We start from the raw sequence: 20,457 nt of genomic DNA on the forward strand, positions 1-20,457 counted from the left end.
CTCAAAGACACTGTCAGCTGTCTTTAAAAATATTTACTGGCATAGCTCAGCAGAAAAATACAAGTGGAAGTTGATTTAAGAGCTGCCAACTCTGGCTCAAGGTTTATTTTATAATCAAGTTACATTGCCCAGCTTTGTCAGACACCAAACCCATAGCAGGTTCCAGCTCCAGGCACTTGAGTGTTTTAGTTAGATCAGCAGAGCCCAGCACAGCTCAGCTGCAGGAACTGGACAGTCATTTCAGTCCTTCCATCTCCAGCCACCAGCCCAGTGCCACACTGATCAGCCAGCCCTGTCCCCAGTCACTCCAAGGCTCTGCCAAAGCCCAGGGCTGCTCTGAGCAGGGATGTTTCCACAAGTACCTCTCCTCCGTGCTGCAAGACCCCTGCCCACACAGCATGAAGCAGTAACATCCAGGCAGGACTTAAGGGCTTAAAAAATGAACCAAAGGCATCTGGGCTGAGGAGTGGCCAGAGCCCTTTGGCTCTAGCAGATCCATGGGGTGTTTGCTGTGGAAGATGATGGTGGTCCTAACCCAAGGTGTTCTCCTATATAGCCTACTGCAAACTGGTTACAAAAGCCTTTCAAAAGAACAGCACCTCTCTGTCTGGTGGAGATGAAGGATACGTGACCCAAGAACCTGGGGAACTGTCCTCTACCTCCTGCTTGCAGATGGCTATCCTTAGCTTCTGCTCCGCTCTGGGGAGACCCCCCTGCAGTGCTGGGGCCAGCTCGGGGGCCCCCAACAGCAGAAGGACCCGGAGCTGCTCGAGCGGGGCCAGAGGAGGCCACGAAGATGCTGGGGGGGCTGGAGCAGCTCCCCTGGGGGGCCGGGCTGAGAGAGTTGGGGGGTTCAGCCTGGGGAAGAGAAGGCTCCGGGGAGCCCTTCGAGCGGCCTCCCAGGGCTTAAAGGGGGGGCAGGAGAGGTGGAGGGGGACTCTGGATCAGGGGTTGTGGGGATAGGATGGGGGGTAACGGTTTTAAACTGAAAGAGGGGAGATTTAGATTAGATACAAGGAATAAATTCTTCCCTGTGCGGGGGGTGAGGCGCTGGCCCAGGGTGCCCAGAGCAGCTGTGGCTGCCCCCTCCCTGGAAGCGTTCAAGGCCAGGTTGGACGGGGCTGGGAGCACCCTGGGCTGGGGGAAGGGGGCCCTGCCCATGGCACAGGCGTTGGAACTATATAATCTTTAAGGTCCCTTCCAACCCAAACCATTCTATGATTCATTGGAGTGAGGCTCAGCATTTCCAGCCTGAACTTGAATGACAAGGGAGGGGGGTGAAGACCTTCATCCAGAGCAACCTCTTCCCACCCAGCATTCTGAGCCCCTGCAGTCTGAGCTGCCACATGGACGTTTCCCACAGTCAAACACCAGATCCCCACCTCTTCTCTCTGCCCTGCACAAGCACATCTTTGGCAGTATAGGCACAGAGGTTAAAGTGCTAGGTCTGGGAACAGGCTGTAGAAAATGCTGTTGGACTGCTGGAACTGACCCCATAGGATCTGTGAGTGGGGACATCTCCTGTCTGAGTTCAGCAGAGCTCCTGGCTGTGCTGCTTGTGGCTGAAATGAGCTGGGACTGTATCTCTCACTCCTGGGAGACAGTGCAGTCGGGCAGGAAGAGGCTGCTGTTCACTATAGGAAGGCAGCACCACAACCGGTCTGGGTTGCAAAGCATTTGGGGAAGATGCCAGTCTTGCCATTGCAGTGTCCTTCAAGCCAGTCCTCATTCACTGGAAAGATATAAAGGAGCAGGATGAGCCCTGGCCCATATGAGTGGGGTTAGTGAGAGTTTTTATGGCTGGAATCTAACTCTGGGCAAAACCCAGCACAAGCCTGTACCTCCTGGGAGTATGAGCCTGAGCCAGCACTGGAGAGGCCATCTATTCCCCAGTCCACCCCTGTAGCAGACTCCAAAAGCCTGTCCCAGTACAAGCCTGCAGACAGGACTGGAGAGTTACCTTCAGAGAGAATATCCAGCATATCTCCTTTGCTGAACTCCAGGTCCCCTGGTCCCTGCGGAAGGTAAGAGTGCTGAGCCAGCATCCGGTAGAGGACAGGTCTGCTCAAGTGGGAGTCTGAGTCCTACAGGAGAAAGTCAGCATGGAGATTGAAAGGCAAAGCAGAGATTTGAAAGCAGCACAACAGAGAAGCTTGTCACAGCCCACGTACCTGGCAGCAGAGCGTCAGCCTGCCATCTGTCAGCTGCTGCCACATCTTCCCTAGATCCTCCTCTCCCAAAACTGCGCCCAGCTCTTTGCCGTCCGAATGCCTGTAGCTGCAAGGGTTCATTAATGCGGCTCAAACCATCTCACTTCAAGTCAAATTTGGAGGCAAGCCTAGCCCTCTACCATCCTCAGCCTTCCAAGTCCCCTTTGTAAGCCAGCTCTGAGCTTGTCACCTTGCACAATGACATGGGGCCACTCTGCATGCTCAGTGGGCAGAAATGGAACCGTTACCTCCTCACACACTTACTTGAAGGGAAGATCCTAAACTCTCCTGAGCTAAATTCTCCCCAGGGGGGTTACAGTCAAGGAGACCTCACCTCGGGACCAATGCATGCTTATACCTGACTCCCAGATTGCTCTGCATTGATCGTAGTGTATCTCAGAGGCTGAGGTGACCAGAAGAAAATCCAACATACAGCAGCTGTATCTGCAGAGTCTTTCTTTTTGTTCCTCTATTTCTTGACCCTGGTACAGTTTCCTGGGAAAGATCCTTCGGGCCTCCAAAGCCCATGGAGCACACACCATTCTCCAAACCAAAAGCCATGGTAAGGCTAGCTCTGCAAGGAAGGCTGTGCGCTCACATCTTTGCTGAATCTCTGCTAGAGTGCCTTGACCCCAATTAACTGTTCCCAGGAGACCAGATGCAGTCGGATGCCTGTATCCTCAGCGAAAGGGCTGAGCATGCAGGGGCATGCACCAAGAGTGCTGCAGCATACCTCAGCTTCCCTCGCTCTGCCTGTTGGCAAAACTGCTCCCTCAGTAGAGACCGCAGGTCCGGCAGAGATGGCACCTCACCCGCCCTCACCACCACGGTGCACTCACAATGTGCTCTCAGCACAATGGGTCTGTCCGTGCCAGGTGAAGCTTCTCCACGGGTCAGTGGGATCTGCTGAGAGATGTGGCACCATGAACAGTCTTGTTATTCAAACTTGATCTGAGAGGTGACATAGACACAACCCCTCTTCTCGCTGCTACAATGTAATGGTAGCATCAAAACACAGATCCGAATTTCACAGTGGGAACTACAGACTCAAAGCCTGGGATTAAATGTTCCTCCCATGATCCAGGAAGCCTGTTTCTGGGTCCAACTGCACAGGTACCTCCCAACCCCTGATCTATATGAGAAGGGCCTCAATTCCTCCAGCTAGCTGGAGAGGTGAGACCAAGTTCCCATGTTCTGCTGCCTTCTGTCTGAAGTACAGCTGACAAAAAATTACTCCAAAAGCCCCTACAAACAGGGGTGGTAAAGACAAAGTGAGCAGAGCTGATTTGCAGCTGGCGCTGCCAGAGAGGTGCTGTCCCCAGGTGGACACAGAAGTGATTCCAGCTCCATCACACACAGCGGCTGCTAATGGTGCATCAAAGGACATCACCCCAGAAGAACACAAATATGAATGAGTTATGGTAGCCAGACTGCAGGGACAGAAAATGCCACACAGGAGGAAGTGGGGAGGGGCAGCAGGTAGCTCAAAGACAGTTCTCTCCTGCAAAATGGGCTGCAAAGTGCATGCCTGAGAACACTGCTGTGGTTTGGGCTCTTAGCTCCTTGGAGGGTGGAAGAAGGCCACTGTCCTGGTAAGCCTCAACTCTAGGCTGCCCCACAAACTTGTATTGTCACAAAACTGGGAGTGGTGGAGGGAAAACCACATGGGAACCTCTCTTTGGAATGGGAAAATGGGCAGAGGAAGAGTTTTTTCCAGTGATTTTGGGGCAGCTCAGGAATTCTGGAGGATCTGGCTAGGAATATTGCACTTTTGCAGCCTTGATCTCTTGAGGGTGTGCCAGCTTTGGCTTGTGAAACACCTTACCTTGAAGTCCATTTGGGCACTAGCATCATTTGCAGAGACATTTTCTCCCCTGGGAAATTCTGCAGAACAAAACAAGAGCAGGGAAACAGTGCCTGTAGTCAGTAGAGGCTCCCGGCAGCTCTTCTGCAACCTGCTAGCACACAGGCAGCCATGGCTGCAGTGGGCAACCAGCCTCCCCACGCACCCCTAGAGCAGAGGGGTTTGGGCACAGGTTCACATAACACCCATGGAGGTCTGGGGGACCCCCCTGGCCTGGGGGACTACCTGGCTTCTGCTTCACATGGAGTAGGCTGGGAGGCACCTGAGCAGGAGGGAGGGGAATCCCGTTGCCGATCTTCTGCAACAGAACATCAGAAAGGAGTGAACAGAAGATACAGGAGAGTGGGGAAGGCTGGTGTGCATGACAGATACCGCAGTCAGTTACAAATTTCTGGGTGTAATCCCAGAGAGAGCCCCAGGGAGACCAGCTCATTAAATGGCTGGATGAGGTGGAGCACTTGAGTTCTTTATGGTCTCTGCAGCTCTTGTGGGTAGCAGGGGTGATGAGAGGTTTGGTGGGACACTTCCTTGGCCTCCTGCCCCTTGCTGGGGGGTTCTCCCCACCATCTGCTGGCTAACCTGGGAACTTGAGCTGGTTCACAGCGAAACATCCATGGAGCAAATGCTCAAGTGTGTGCTATGCCCAGGGACTCATTTGGGGGAAAAAGAAAAAATAAAAAATCATAGCAACATCAGAATAACCATGTGCTTCGAAAATCTCTCACAGGAAATAGGGGTCTGAGTTGCACCTTTCTGCACTGGATTCAGATGGGAAACGATTGGGATCATGTGTGGATATGCCTGTGGTGGAGATGGGAGATAAAGGAAGTTTTACTAAGTCAAAGGTGAGGTTTTGGGGCTTAGGTGCCCTAAACCTCTGGCCTCAAGGCAAAAAGTGGTGCCTGTTTAAGACATTACTTTCCCACTGCAGATTAACCTGCTCTCACTCTGCTGGTGAAGCAGAACGTGTGAGCACTCCTCACCTGCTTCTATGCTACATTGAGTGGCTGCAGACAACACAGGAGCAGGCTGGATGAACCTCAAGCCCTCAAACTCATTATCATGTTCCAGTGCCTCAACAAATTACAGGGGGTCAGGACAGCTGTGGCAGCTGCTCCTTTTTGTGTGCTCCATCAGCCCATGACGGATACACGCTAACACCTAAATCAGCTTGCAATGCAAGCCACTGTGGCCTGGCTGTATGTCCAAGCCCCCAGATTTTGCTGTAAAGAGATCCAATGTATATGCAAAAGATAAGCATTTTCCCCACTCTTAACTCTTCTGTTGTTCCTATTCAAGAGCACTTGGTCTTCAGTCAAGGTGTCTCAGTGTTTCATACTTTAGGTTTCTTTTACATAGCTGTCCTATCTTGTGATAATCTTACAAATAAATGTCCCAAATGTGTATCTCGATCCCTTCCCCACCCCTGGTCGCAAGGTTGGCAGCTCACCCATTTATCCATCTTTGAGGCAGGCTCCAGGAGAGAGCTTGGTATGCGCAGCTTCTGCGGGACACAAAGCAGAGCCGGGTGAGACAGGAGCTGCTGCTGTGGCAGACAGAGCCCCAGCCCCATCTTCTGTTAGCCCCACTCCACACTGCTTCTGCTCTTGCAAACCACCACTGCCTGCTCGCCCTACTGCAGCACAGATGTGCCCATGGGAGGCCCAGAGTCGCGTACAGTAGCCCATGTGACTTGTGCTCAGAAATTGCTGAACAAAATCCAGTGGCCCCTTCTGCATCTTTTTCTGCTGAAAGCAGTGCTGCTAATTGTGTGGCTGCGATGTAACAGACCGAACACCCACTAAGCCCAACACCCTGCTCCTAAAACAGATGCTTAGGAAAAGAGCAGCAAGAATGTCAAGGGATACCAGTCCAGCAGCATTTCTATGTCTTCTGACAATCAGTGCTACAGAGCTATTAATTTCAACTGATTATTGTGAGTTATTATGGGGGTTTTTAACCCAGTGTCTATTATTTTACTTTTTTTGACTTTGAAATTCATCTGACACTTCACTCAGCAGTCAACCAGCACATTCAAATACTTCTGGAATTGTCCACTGTTAGCTCCAGATGCTTCAACCTATGCTGAATGGTTTCATTGTCTGTCACGCACTATGGTTACCTTAAGAAGCACTATATAACTATCCCCATAACTGTATCACTTAGGAATATACTAAATGCTTAGGTCACAGCAGATTCTCAGTGGGGACATACTTTCTTTTTAAAAACAAAAAACAAACAAACAAACAAAAAAAAGAAACCTGTTAATTTATTCCCACCCTTTGTTTCTGTATTTTAACTTATTATCAGTCCTCAGAACACTGCCTCTCTTGCTCAAACAGCTACCTGTTTTTTTAGTGGTCTTGTGAACAATCTTTTTACTTTTTTTGGAAATACAAGCAGATAATATACCCACTGGCTCAACCTAATCCAAGTATACACTGTCTCTTTCGAAGAACTTAAGTAGACATGTGAGAAATGACTCTGCCAACAAAAGATTTTCCAGTTTGTCATATTTATCCATTTCTATTCAGTCTGTTTACACTATAGTTCCCTAGTCTGCAGAAAGATGTAAGATTTGCTGGGCTTTAATTCCTTATGTCTTCTCTAGAGCCCTTCAGAAAACCTGCCTGCACAGCTGAAACTCTCCCCAAACCTTCCCAAAGTTAATTTAGCAGCGGCACTACACACCAGGTAAGGACCAACCTGTCTCCTTGGCTCCGTCAGAGCTCGCAGATTGCAGATACTGCTCTAAATGGTGGTCCTTGGTGAGGTTTGTTATCCTACCCAATTCCACAGTAGGATTCTGTATGGTGGAAAGCACAAGTGCCCAAAAAGATGTCCTTGTAAAGTCAGAGGTGAATGGAAGAAGCTGGTGGGACCAGGTGTCAGAAAAATCTATGGTTAGGCAACTGGTCTCTGGAAACAAGCTCCTGAACTCATCCTCTCTCTGCAGTGCTACAGGTGGGTGCCCAAGGAATGTGCTCAGAGATTGCAGCAAGCTCCTGTTCACAGGCAGGGCTGTGGTCTCTGCTGGTGGGGACGGGCTGGAAAGCCACCCATTTTCCTTACCTGTCCATCGTGTATGGCTGTAGCCCAGCCATCTGCTCCTCTCACCAGCACAAAGACCAAACTGCTGGCTTTCACCTCCAGTTTCTCCGAGTCCTCAGGGTAATAATGGGACAAAACTCGATAGTAGCCTGACTCATTGTCTCTGGAAAGAAAGAATGAGAGCACCTTTACTAACGCTGGAGTCCTAGTGCTGGATGACTTTGATCCAGAGCGCTGCACTGATCCAAACTAGCACATGTCGAAAGTTTCAGGTCTTGAGAAATTACAGTTTCCATTGTTACTCTTTGGTCCAACTGGGAATGAAAGGAGCTTGAAAAACACTGATTTCCCAAATGCAACTGCCCCATTTTCACTGTAATGACAGACATTCCCCAGATCAAAACAATTATTAAACTCAGCCCTGAAGTACTGCTGGTACAATATTACCAAAACAAATTACTTTCAAGGTTTTTGAACCAAGGCTGATTTTGGCTCAGCACAGTAGGGCTGGGAGTGAGTATTTGGAAGCCTTGTCCTGGGAACTAGGATGGGACAGCTGAAAGTCCTCTGCCACAGATCTGGGCAGGTCCCACAACCTCTCTCTGCTTCCATTCCCCAGCCATGGCATGATCCATGCCTGTCTCCCAAAACTACTGAATCACCTCCTGCAAACTGCCCTGAGATTCTTGCATGAGAGAACTGCACTGCCTTTTGCAGCCATACAAGCCTTTGCATGTTTGTCATTCACTCCACCCTTTGTGAGAAGTGGGTGTGAATCCCACAGAGTCTTCAGACAAAGGCAGAGAACAAAGCATGACCTTCTGAACAGAAATAGTGAGAGAAGAGTTAGATCAAGGTGGAACTTACCGCAGAGCATCAGCACTGGGTTCATAAAAGCCCTGTTTCTATGGAAGGAACAACAGCATCTATTTGTAACAGTACCTTATACAGTGACAGTACCACCTTATTTACTGTCCCTCTGAATACCACACTGTGGTATTTTGTCTTTACTTTTGACCACAGCACCCACATAAAAGTTTTCTGCTCCACACCTTACCAGGATGTACATTCTATTTCTCCCCCTCCCTCTTTATCCCATCAGGAGTCAAGTAACAATCTTTTCCCATACCCTTGGTTCTAAGAAACTCATATTACAGTGCAAGGTAGCCATGCTTATGCTGACAAATTTACTAAATTGCTGGGCAAACATGTGTTGAGCACAGCAAAGTGTCCACTGCTTTTTGACATGACAAAGACAAAAAATGCATCTTCAAAGGGTTGGAGATTCACATCACAATGCTGAAGCCCACCACCTGGCTTTGAATGGCCCCATGCATCTAGGGTGATATTGTACTGGTTTTTTTTTCAACAGTATGTTCTTACCCTGATGGTGTTAGGATCTGAGGCCCTACCTGGAGCTCCATGACAGCTCCACTCCTCCTTTCACATATATAGTCCTGCTCACCTGAGGCCTGAGAGGCTCGAAGCCAATGTACTCATCATTGGGAATGATGGATGAGATCACCTGTTGGAGGACAAAGTAATGACTGAATCCAGGCTGGACGAAGAGACTCTCAAACTTCATACAAGGTTATCTACTCAGACCCATTTTCTTCTGACATTCTAAGGTCAGGCATAAAGTAGAATCATGCACATAGTGGTAGAAGAAGAGCTGGACTCCCAAAATAGCTTCAACTCTTCACATCCCTGGTTTTTCAGTTTTTCCAAGGCTTCTTTAAAAGTATGTGAATGAATTACTTCCCTTTATTCATGTTGGAGCTCTCTGGCCTGTGGCACTTTTGCTGACTGCACTGGTCACAGAAGGGAGCAGAGAAATTCTCTGCTGACTTGCATTAAGGGATATGACAAAGCATTTGTCTCCCAAGTGCCTGCCTGTCCCGCTGGGAATGCAGTAGTGAGTAGGAGCACGCTGGAAGAATGTGCTCCTCTTGAAAATGTAATTGTCAGCAAAAGGTCAACCACAGGCTTCCCTAAGTACCTGCTCAGCTTTTTCAGAGTTTAAAATGCCCAAGATTGGGAAGGTTTTTTAGCAACAAAGTACATTTTTGATAGAAGAGGTGGCAATTCTAACAAATTTCAGCTTCTGTGTTCCAGATTCCTTGAATGGCTGCAATCACTGACAATCCTGCTCTTGGGTCTCCATCAGCACAATGATCAGTGGAGCGGCCAACAACAATGCTCTATGGAGATGTCAGCAGGTAGGATTTTAATCTCTTTGCTGTTTTTCTTAACAATTACATGCCTGTTACCTTGGGTTTACCCAGGAAATCTTTTGAATCCAGCTGTTCAACTTCCTTCTTTCGTGGTCTGAAAAATTCCCCAAGAGGAACCTGCATGGGCTCTAAAAATAGATGGTCCTAGGGCAGGGAAAACAGGTAAGGGAAAAGCCATCAATTAATATTAAATGAAACATAACAGCCGTGAAAAGCAAATATGGCTTCACTATGTGTGCAAGATCAGCTCCAGGAAGACACTGGGGCAAAAATCATGGCTGTGAACTTGGAAAAGGTCACTCAGGTTCAACAAGCGCATGTAAACTAAGAGCTCAGCAGCTACTACCCAGAGTTGAGTCAAAGACTAACTCTGCAGGCATGGGATGGGTGGGAAGGGAGGACAGTGGAGTAAGGTTTATTAAACAAGTCTTCTAAGCAGTTTTTCTATTTGACTTCAAACGTTTTTTTCTCCTCTGTTCAACCGCTGAGTAGCATACAAATAATACACTAATGTCAAGCACAAATGATGTTAGAAGAGATGATCAGATGAAAAGAAGTGATTATCTCCTAGAAAGGATACAAATAAAATAAGAAAATATGGAGGTAGCAAAATAATGAACCCTCTAGGAAGAGTAAATCAGAGATCTGCAAGTTGTTCCTGATCATAAAAGAGCCTAACAGGAAACTATTATTTAGAACCAATCCCGGAAACACTTTTACACCCTACTTAAGCTACAAATGTGATTGTCATTAATATTTGAGCTGCCATCAATTGTTACTGAGGCCAAAGGGGACTCAAAGAAGTCAGCCAGTGTCATGAAAAGGGAGATCCTCCAAATCTGCACGTGTAGGGGTTCTGCACTTAAGCACTGCATAAGACGACTTGCAAGTACAAATAGAAATAAGCTCCTGAATAGCAGGGACTGTAAAGCAACCTCCCCAACCTGAGAGGTCATCCCATAATTCTCCAGTGTGGTGCTTCTGTGCTATGAAGCACCTGGGGGTGATGGAGCTACTTGATTAGCTGAAGCACTAGCTTGGTAGAGCATCACATGCAAATGGCTTAGACTCTGTTACCAGGTGACCAAGCAGGTGGGTAGACAAGAAAACCAAAACATATAAAAATTAGCACATTCTTATCTCATATTTCTTAACTTGAGCCCAATGCACATACCCAGGAACTCATAGGGGTGGTCTTACCTGTACCCGCTCAAGGGCCAGGTCCAGGATTGCTGTTCTTCCTTCAGGTCTCCATACAATGGCCTTATCTAGGGTGGCTCTGGCCTCCTGCCACCGCTGCAGCCGGCAGTACACTGCTGCAGTGCTGTACAGCACCTGGGGCAGGCAAGGAGGGAGCAGAACTCAGAGGGCTGAGACGGAGCAGACACCCAGCATGGACTTACTGAACAGGGCGCAGGCACCGAAACACCACAGATACAGCAACAGCACCAATCTACTCCCCACTGGCCACAGGAAATGCACTCTGAGCAGAACAGTTGAAAAAACTTCATAATCAGAGTGGAAAGAGATAAAAGCTTTACCTCCAGACCAGCTCCTGGGTGTGCTGGAGCTGCTAACTCCGTACAAGGCAAGTAAAGGCATGGGGAACACCAGAAGAAACTCTAGTACCACACAAGTTTTAATCTTATCCCTCCAGTGTCTGAAAGGCCAGGCAAGATTTTCTTAGGTTTCTTTGTCCATGCACCTAGGTAATATTTTCAGTCTAATTCTGACTCCCTTTCACTGAAAAATAATTTAACTGAAACTATTATAGTGGGCTGTGAATGTGCAAATTGTCAGCTGTAGCTTGTTACCCTTTAGCAGCATTTAAGTATGTTCAGCGGTGAAGTGGCAAAGTGTGGGAGTATTACACATTGGGTGTTGGGAAGCCTTGATCTATATGCTGAATTAAGAGTGGGAGATCTCTTCTTGTTGCTGGCCAACAGTCAGTATGTGGAAAAGCTGCTGCCCTACAAGGTAGGAGTGTGGCTTAGCAGAGTCACTGTCAGATAGCTCGCTGTCTTACGTAACAGTGTTATCAGCTTGTAAAATTGCTTTGTGGTATCTGGATGCAAGCAGTGCTTGAGACAAAGGTGCAACTAATAAGATGCTTTTCCTTTACTCCTTAATCATGACAGTAGAAGACTGCTGTTTGAGGGGTGGTGGGGAATGGCAGTTCTGAACATCTACAGGAAGTGCAGGGATGCTCCCTCTCGGAGAGGCAAGGCAGCAGCTCTCACTCAGCTCAGAAGTACTATAGCCTTGCAAGAGGCAAGTATTTCTGGATTTTCAAACCGTACAGCGTATCTCCCCGGAGAAGATCAGATGCAGCATGTGAAAGGCCATACATGGGGAAAGCTGATGGCACGCTTCTGCAGGAGGATTATGTTCATGTATTTTGATAAATGAGCTGCAGGTAGATGTAAGAGTGAGATACAGTCAAATCAGGATGCAGATCCTGAGTCTAGAGTGCCAGCACAGTGAGAGCACCCGTCCTGACGATGCCCAGAGCATGAGTGAGGGACTGTGCTCACACCAGAAAGGGTAACAACCTCCTCTGGATGGCCTTGGGGCACCCCTGCAGCCCTGCGCCTTTCAAAGGGAACCTGTTGTTTAAAGTGTGTGTGAGCTCAGAGAAGGCAGTGCTGTGGCACTGAAACTGTTAAAAACAATGAGGTTTCGGTAATACCACAGATGCCAAGGATAACTTCTTCCTGCCAGGTATAAGGTGCATGAAAATTGACTGAGAGTGAACTACGGGTTTCTAGGCATGCTTAACTTGAGTAGCGTAACAACTCCTCACTCTTGCAGAAGTAAAGAATTAAATACTCTTTCCTGTACCTGCTTTTCAGTCTCTATGCGTGGACTCAGGACAGAAGACAAAATGAATCCTCTCAGTAAAGTACAGTTTCTAGGAGTCTTTTACATTCCAAATATTACAAATAATTACAATCAATTCAGACTTAGATCTTTTTTGAACAGGATGTGGCAGGTTGATTCCATGTAACAGTGTGAGAGCTGCAGAGTGAAGTGTTAGAGAAGCAAAACACAGCTTGCAGCCCAGTGTGTAAGACACGGAGGTATGTTAAGACCAGTTGCTACAGTTGCAAAGACAGGCTTTTATACACATAAGTTTCTTAGAGCAAATTTTGTTCCCATTTGTCTATACTTCAACCTACTTCAGCTTTTAGAGCTGAGCAGTTCACAAAACTTACACGCATATTTATATGCATGTAAATATAAATATTACATGCATAGATAAGATAAAAAAACCCAAAATACAAATTCCTGTGCATCTGCCCTGAACAATTTTAAACTGTGTAATTTGCTAAACTTCTCAGATATTACATTGTTTTATGACTTTTATGATTAAGTTCCTTTTTAAAAAAAAAGTGCAAGCAGAGATTTTTTTACTGTTCTAATGTACTGTCTTGAAAAGGTCTTGGGTTACTAATGTCTACTGCTGAAGACCTGATGAATATCCCCAACAGAGGGGAAGGACTGCTGAGACAGGTTGACTTTTACCTCCCATGCATAGAGTATGTGCCTCAGCCCCAGCTGCTTGTAATCGATGAAGGGATTTTTTCTTAGATGACTGAAGGCCATATGATAGTCAGAGAGTGCTTCTTCATACCTGCAATGCAGAGATGACAGAAGAAATTGAGACTGAATAAAGCTGAAAATTCTAATTGAGAAGTTCAAAAATCAAGCTAGCAAAACCCATTTGTTCTTCTCTGGAGCCTGAGAACTGCACCAGATGTGTGTCACCTTGTGACCACAGAAAATTCCCTGTCATCTCCTTGTTGGGAGTTAGTGCAAAATTAACATGGCGTGTCTGGAATTATCTGCACAGTTTTACTGATCGGGATGAACAGTAGGTTTTGATACCTGAAATAGTTGCAATTGCAAGCAGGAGAAAAGTGTAATAAGCAAAGATTAACAAATGCTGTGAGCTCCTTGCCCAGCTTGCTGCTTTGTCCCAGCAGATATCTCAGGGGAGAGGCGAGGGCTGGGAAACCCCTGCTGATGGTGAGCAGCGAGTGTACGTGGCTGGCCAGAGCAATGCATACAGAAATTCAGAGGAACTCTAAGGATAAGGAGGGAATTAGTCTCAATTTACACCAGCTGTGCAACTGAAATCAAAACAGATTCCCACCGAGGCTGCAGGTGGTGAAAGGAAGGGTCCAGGAAGGGCTGTGCAGCTGTCACCCCACCAGGAGCCAGAAAGAGAAGGTGCTCAGGGGGGTGTGAGCAGCATCTGGTGACAGAAGGCACCGTGGGGTGCTGGTGGCTGTCACCTCCTCGAGCAGGAGGCAGGTCCACCAGCTGTGCTGCCCCTGACCTGCTGCCCAGTGTGTGTGCTTGGTGCCGGCTTGCTCCGCTTCTGCCGGCTGTGACGCAGCGCTGGGAGCGGAGCAGCTCCTGCGCGCCAGCCGGGGCTCCACCACCCCTGGCCAAAGCTCTGCAGGCAGAGGCACAGAGCATGTAGCTGCTCGATGGGCTGGCTGTGGCTGCAGAACGCCCTCCCAGAAATAAGGATAGTAATTTCGTGGAAATTAAGGTCTGGAAAATACAGAGAAAAAAACAGGAAAGAGAATAACTAAACTTCGAAGGTAACAAGGGATCTGTAAAACCCTCCACCTACCTCTCTGAGCAGGATGTCACTGTGAATTAACCGTGGAAACAATGAGTAATCAATCTCATGACACTAGTGGAGCAATCCTGACATTCAATCAGTGAGACTGAGATCAGGCCCACAAAATCCGCTGCAGCAGAGAGTAAGAGTCAGACACTGTGGGCAGACTGCTTTTTTAGGAAGGCCAGACTCACGTGTACTACATGAAGATACACCAAGCAGCGCAATTATAGTTTTCTTCATTCCCAAAGAAAATCTGAATGGCAATGTAACCTCCTGGAAGTCTCGCATACAGGAGCAGCTTCTTGCTCTCTGTGTGCAGGATGGTGACACCATGTGTTAGCCACCCTTGGGGCCCTGAAGTTGTGCTGCTCATATCTTAGCATTATCAGAGCTAAGACTTGCTGATCTGTGACACGGTTTACAATACCAAACTGGACCTTATGAACTGTTTAAGATTTCTGGAAGAAGTGAATTTTAGAGTCATAGAATCATTTAGGTTTAGGAATAAAGTATGACTAAAAGGAGTAAACCAAAGACTGAAATGGACATGTGCCTCACTTACATTTCCAGCTGCAGATGGACAAACCCTCTCTGAAAGAAGCCGACAGCTAGGGAGTTGTCCTTTGCAATGGTTTTATCGAATGCCTAAGGAGAAAAACAGACACATCCCAAGGATCAGTTAGGATCTCTCCTGTCGATGCCTGGGTAACGCGCCCATACATCCACGTCCAAGCTGCACTTGCACTGGGTGCAGAAGCCATCCCCGGGCTTGTGACCAGCTCCTCTGGACTGACGAGCGCAGGGCTGCGATCCGGGCTGAGGGGCACAAGACAGCTCCAAATCACCTTTCAGGTCTTGGCTCTGTATGAGCTGAACTTCACGTTTTTATCCTTCCTTGGTAAAATGGACTGGACATAAATGAACTATGTTGGCCATCTGGCATCTTGTAATGGGAAATCTGTGTTGCCTGGAGCAGTTTGCCCTGACAGTGGGAGCTGCAGGACTAGCCAGGCAGTGATGAGTATGTGAAAGGTTGCAAGGGAGAAAGCTAAAGGAATTCACACAATGCACCTATAAATCAATATTTCTGCTCCAGTTTCACAGCTAAATACAGGCAAGTATTAGCAAAGCTGGTAGCAGCTCATGGTTGATAGTTCAAAGTAATACTGTGCTGAGAAAACTGTCTTAATGTCTTTCTGAGAAAGCTAGGAGGTGTGATCCTTCCCTGACCGGTGCAAAGAGATGGTATGTAGGTAACAAATCAAGCCTGAAACCCCAGACCTTCCTGATACTGCCCAGACAAGGATAGCATTGGGGGGGTGAAAATACATTGCAGGAGGTCAGAGTGTGACTGCAGTTCTCTTGAGATGGTGGCTGGCTTTGCCTGTGACTCCGACAGCACACTGCTTTAACAGTCTGCTTTACCGTGCTGTAAAAGAGTAAAAAAATAAACAACCAACCGTTGACCTATGCGGAAGCATAGCCAAGCTTTTTCCCAGTCAGTGCCCATTCATCAGGGCTAAAAAGGTCTCTCTTGGGCACTACCGTGCTGTGCTCGCTGTTGCCCCTCACAGCACCTGCCCTGCGGGGCGGCCACGGCTCTGCCCACCCCCCGCACACCCTCAGCTTCAATTTGTGCAATTTAACAAACGGCTTCGATGCCTCCCCTCCCCGGGCAGGTGGCGGCCAGCCAGCCAGGCGTGAAGACATGCTAGGTGCTGTAATAAAAAGGCTTTTCCTCAGGACCTCTGCCCGCCTGCACCAGCGCGGGCAGCCGCTCGTTTTCCAGCACGGCGATTTCTTTTTGGCAGCCTCGAGCACCCGGGGGGGGGGGGGGGGGGCTGGCCGGGGCGCAGGTGCCCAGCACCACTCGCATTCGCCCCGCTTGCCGAACGCGCAGGATGATCCTCAGTTCGAGTTTCGGCACCGATTCCCTCAATCCCCGCCACGGGCCGGTCGCGCCCCCCGTTCCAGCGCGGCCCCCGCCCCGTCCCTCCGCGGGGGTTCCCCCGCGCGGCGAAGCCCCCGCTCACCCGCAGGGCCTCCCCCGGCCTCCCCGCCAGCAGCTCCGCGCAGCCCATGTTGAAGCAGATCCTGGCCGGCGGCTCCGGGATGCCGGCGAAGATCTCCAGGGCGCCGTCCCAGTCCCCGCCGTCGGCCGCCAGCACGCCTTCGTGCCAGCGCCGCACCAGCTCCCGGTACGCCATGGCCGCGGCTCCCCGGGCTCTGCCGGGCGGGGAGCGGCCCCTGGGCGGGGAGCGGGTGGACGAGGAAGCCCGGGCGGGGCAGCCCAGCCGTGTCAGGAGGGGGCAGAGCCCCGGGGGGCAGCCGGCTGGCCCGGCCCGTCGGGGGGGACGGAGGGGAGCGCAGGGGAGGGAGCTGCGGGGGCGCCGGCTCGCTTGGGGCGACTGCAAAGCCTCCAGGAGAAACCCCACAGTGCCAGCGCAGCCCATAACGCGGGTTCCGCGGGCGCGTTAATTAAACATGCTCACGGCCGAAGAGCGGTGCGCGTTAACTACAGTACATACGGTAGGTATGCGGGCGCCGCCGCGCTCCGGTAGGTACGGTAAGTCGGGGGGCTCGGCGCGTTGCCGCGGGCGACACCGCCCCCTGCAGGCGCTGTGCACCGGTGCCCTCCGCAAAGGGGGTCGATGGGGGCGCGGGGCTGTACACGGCAGGTTCCGTGGGTGGGGAGGGGAGGTGGGGCGGGGGGGGGTTCGCCGCACGGGGCGGAGGAGCGGGCGCGACGGGGAGGGTTTTGGGCAGCGGACTGCGGCGTTTCCCGTTTTCCCGCGGGCCGGTGCCGGGGGAGCGGCCGCAGCCGCGGTGCTGCCCGGCCCGGTTCCGGCTCTGCGCGCCGCTCCAGGGCGGGGAGGGGCCCGGCCCGGCCCGGCCCGGCCCTGCGCGGAGGAGCCCGGCGCGGCGCAGCGGCCTCCGAGCCTCGGCAGGTGGAGAGGAGCGGCGGGCGGGGCGGGCGGGGGGCGGCGGGGCCGCTCCGGGTGTACGGCCTGCTCCGGGTGTACGGCCTTCGCAGCCCGAATAAAGCCATGGCGTGTCTCGGCCTCCCTGGGTGGCGGCGGGGGGGGGGACTGAGGGCGGCAGCGGAGCCCGGGGAAGGAGTGATAAACCGTGTGTGGGGGGCAGAGACGGACAGCGAGTGCAAACTGCGAGTTCATAATTATAAATAATTATATGCTTTACAGTCTGCGTAGCTACGGTGCATAATTACATCGTTTTACGGATAATTGGAGTGAATTACTTACAGAAGTTTTCGATGGAAGCCAAGTGAATCTGTGGCAGTCCCGTTATATGCAATGGTAGAAGTGTTCTGTTTTCAAGCAGTTTAAAAGAAATTGGTTGAGGTCCTTGTCACTGATCGTCGAATGTTTTGGAAAAAGGGGAAGAGCGTCAGTGGGATTGGAAGCACCATGAATCTTGTGCGCACATGTGGAAAGATTAAATGTCTTTCAGAAAACAAAAAAAAAGCGAGTTTGTTAACCTGATGTCAGTAGGAGGAATAAAATCAAGTGAGCAGGTGAAACTTTGTAAATAATTAGATACTACAAGTACAGTGAATGTAGAGATTAAAGGCCAAACAACATACGCCTGAAAAAGAGATTCCCTTCCTTCTTCTGGTGTTTCTTCCTGAGAGGGGGTTTCAAGATCTGATTAAGTCAGTTGATGTTATGGTTAGAATCACGTAGTTGAAATTCTCTGAGGAATTTGACTCTAGTGTGACCTGACAATTTAACTAAACAAAGGTGGTGGTGTAAGGCAGCAAGGCAAAACTTAAGGATGAGCTTAGGAACAAGTCCTGTATCTTGATTGTTAATTGGAAGAAATAAACGAGTGGGCTATTTCCAGTTAGCTCTTCCACTTACCAGTTCTTTATTCAAATGTTAGTACTGACTTAAATTGTCCAGAGGAAGGTTTATAGCCTTTTCTGTTAATGTTTGCTGATGACAGATAGGTGAGATGATCAGTGACAAGGTGTTACTGCTGTAACATAGACTGACTTTCCTGGTTCCAAGTGGGCGAAGGATCTCCATATAATGAAAGAGACTGCATAAAGTCTGGAAACCATGATAACTTCCTACAACAAACACAGGTGGCAGACACTGACTTGCAGGATTTAGTTGCATCAGTGATGCAATTTGAACTTCACTGTTGGGGGAACAGTTGCTTTGTTGGTATTTTTTTTTTTTCTTATTCTGAAGACAAGTTGGAATGATCATGTGTGGGGACATGGTTTTGTTAGAATGGGCTACTAGAACATAATCAGTTACAGTAGCTCTCAAGTAAGATATGAAAATACTGGAGTTCGGACGTGGCCACAAAAATGCTCGGGTACTGGAAAACAAGCCGTGCAGTGGATTTAATGAAGTCAGTTTATTCAGGCACATCCAAGAGATAACGAAGTAACTCAGCCACTCTGTGGAAATCCATGCCTATGGGAAAGTTATCTGATAGCTGAATATTTTCAGTCTTTTTGACAAAGTCATAATGAGATCCGGTAACTGAAAGTCAAAGCTACACAAATTCTTTTAAATATGACACAATTTCCTAGCAGTGATGGAAGTTAATTACAGGAATAGTTTATGGGAGATCTTAAAGGCTTGACATTATTTGAAGCTCTTAAGCTGAAACAATAACAATTTTGAAGATGGAGTTAAGCCTGAAGTCTTGGGCAACTTGCTGGTGCAAGGATGCCTGTGTGGTTTGGGTGAAATCCATGATATTATCAGTGAGTCACCTTCTGGGACTCTAATCTTAGGCTGCTTGACTGCAGAAATAGCAGGATTTTTTTTTTTTTTTTTTAATGTTTCCTAAAGGGCTGTAGTTCTAAATGAAGACAGATTTAAGCAACCGTATGCTTTTGGATGAACCTCTGCTTCAAGGGGGAATTTCACATGCTGTTCTTACAGAGGAAAGTTAGATAAAGGTAGTGTGTTTCTTCCTCCACTGTTTAAATCATCATGAGTTTGGCCACAGAGAGCAGACACTGAGTTGGTCAAATGGATGTGCTATACTAGTTCAGAGAATCCCCCCCTCATTTACTGTGCCTTCCCCGTGTGCTTGCAGTCTGATCCGGATTTGAGGTCAGGAAGGGATTTCCAGCCAAGTCAGACCGTTAAGGCATCATACGAGTTTTTCACCCTCAGCAAGAGCATAGTTTTCATGCTGGGACTTTCCGCTGTCTCTATTTTTATCTCATCAGGTTGTTGTAAAGGGATTTTGGGACCTATCTGTCTCAATGTATTGTTTCAATAGTATGACAATGCTTTTAACGTAGTAAGTTTTAGAAAATTATGACTTCATAATATAAATAAATAAGTCTCTCTATGCTTCCGTGAATAGAGAAACCCTGTCTCTTATGTAGCACTGTGCATTTTGGTTGTGCTCTGAGGGCTTGCTACCTCACTGGTTTTATAAGGGAACAGGTACCTGCCCATGGCTGTGTCAGCTTTTTGGCACAAGTGTCACTGATAGCCGTGACTTCTGGTTCCATCTTTTTTCTCATGTATGTGCAAGCAATAGAACAGGAATAATCAGATTTTAGCACGTGGAGTAGAATCAGAAAAATGCATATTTGGGAATCTAAATGATCCATTAGAAAACATCTCTTAGGAGTTTTCAAGACAGTAATGCTGTCTGTTAGAAATCATAGCACTTGCCTGCACAAAGTTTTGTTGGTGCTACAGTTTAGCAGTTGCAGCAAATTTTTCTCAGCTGTCTTTGTTGGGCGATTTGAACATGCTACTCATATGAAACTGCACTAGACAAATGTGCAGTGTACAGGACACGCACAGAAGTTCAGATGGACTAAACTGCAACACTTCAAATTGTTCCTTTTCCAGTGACACAAAGCAGCACTGGTCCTTAATGTAAGCCCTGGCAAGCGGGAATTGGCAAAGCTGAAATGAGTGTAATTTCTGTGGTGCTCCAAAGGCAGCTTGGAGAGAGGTAGGAAGCAGAGGCGAGTGGTCCCTGTAAACACGCTCAGTGTTTTCAGTTCTCTCTTCAATTCTGTAAGGAAGCTTTGTGATGTTATAGTGTAAATCTTAATGCAGTGGTAGAGACATCTGTTCGCAGTGGTAAGAACAGTAAGAGGAGCTGGTCTATGCAGTTATACTCTGACAACCAAAGCAGTTGCTCCTGTTAATAAATAATTTTACCCAAACTTGTCTTAAATAACTTGCTGATGCATGAAGTGATATAACCCGAGAGGGGATGGGATGAGGGGGGCACAGGCCACCCCTGGTCAAACTAAGAAACAGTTTGACAGGATGTTGTATTGGAAAGTTAAGAGTCTTCTCCCGAACTGAGTTTTAATAATTTGATTCAAAAGCTAATTACTGAGCTTGTGTTGTATGTCAGTGCCTTTAAAATAGAATTTATTTTTTTTTGTTGTGTAACCTCTGAGGATGCTCAGTGCTGTGACAGCTTCTTCAAGCAGCT

General features: G+C 48.5%; 2 protein-coding genes across 15 annotated transcripts in view; one reads left to right on the plus strand and one right to left on the minus strand.

Annotated features, from left to right (window-relative positions):
* Positions 1–1,146: 1,146 nt before the first annotated feature.
* Positions 1,147–16,451, minus strand: NOXA1 (NADPH oxidase activator 1). Of its 2 annotated transcripts, none has more exons than XM_042786604.1 (15): positions 16,032–16,451; positions 14,561–14,643; positions 12,885–12,993; positions 10,560–10,694; positions 9,396–9,503; positions 8,591–8,650; positions 7,993–8,030; positions 7,147–7,288; positions 5,525–5,578; positions 4,300–4,372; positions 4,036–4,094; positions 2,944–3,113; positions 2,172–2,277; positions 1,961–2,084; positions 1,147–1,732 (listed from the first exon to the last, which is right to left on the minus strand). In XM_042786604.1, exons 1-15 carry the CDS (start codon positions 16,449–16,451, stop codon positions 1,635–1,637), a joined length of 1,779 nt encoding a protein of 592 aa, XP_042642538.1. In that variant the 3' UTR covers positions 1,147–1,634. The 2 variants fall into 2 exon arrangements, with proteins under 2 accessions (XP_042642538.1, XP_042642537.1); XM_042786603.1 differs by having other exon boundaries at positions 2,944–3,116.
* EXD3 (exonuclease 3'-5' domain containing 3) overlaps positions 16,142–20,457 on the plus strand; it is a 293,160-nt gene continuing 288,844 nt past the window's right edge. For 11 of the 13 annotated variants that reach the window (XM_042786593.1, XM_042786594.1, XM_042786595.1 and 8 more), the window contains exon 1: positions 16,451–16,527. The gene's annotated coding sequence lies outside the window, so the exon portion shown is untranslated. Of the gene's footprint in view, positions 16,197–16,450; positions 16,528–16,716; positions 16,947–20,457 lie in introns of those variants that run through there. The other 2 variants (XM_033003026.2, XM_033003025.2) reach the window with 2 other exon arrangements.

This window comes from Tyto alba, unplaced genomic scaffold, assembly GCF_018691265.1.
Source record: "Tyto alba isolate M040663 unplaced genomic scaffold, T.alba_DEE_v4.0 Super-Scaffold_11, whole genome shotgun sequence".
NCBI classification, from domain to species: Eukaryota; Metazoa; Chordata; class Aves; order Strigiformes; family Tytonidae; genus Tyto; species Tyto alba.

Excerpts from the sequence above, each read along its gene's own strand:
- NOXA1 (XM_042786603.1), bottom strand. The coding sequence starts at position 16,451 with ATGGGCTGCGCTGGCACTGTGGGGTTTCTCCTGGAGGCTTTGCAGTCG. Across the intron at positions 5,579-7,146 it reads CAGCCATACACGATGGACAG|AAGCTGCGCATACCAAGCTC; the intron begins GTAAGGAAAATG and ends TGTGTCCCGCAG. Across the intron at positions 4,373-5,524 it reads CCTCAAAGATGGATAAATGG|AAGATCGGCAACGGGATTCC; the intron begins GTGAGCTGCCAA and ends GTTCTGTTGCAG.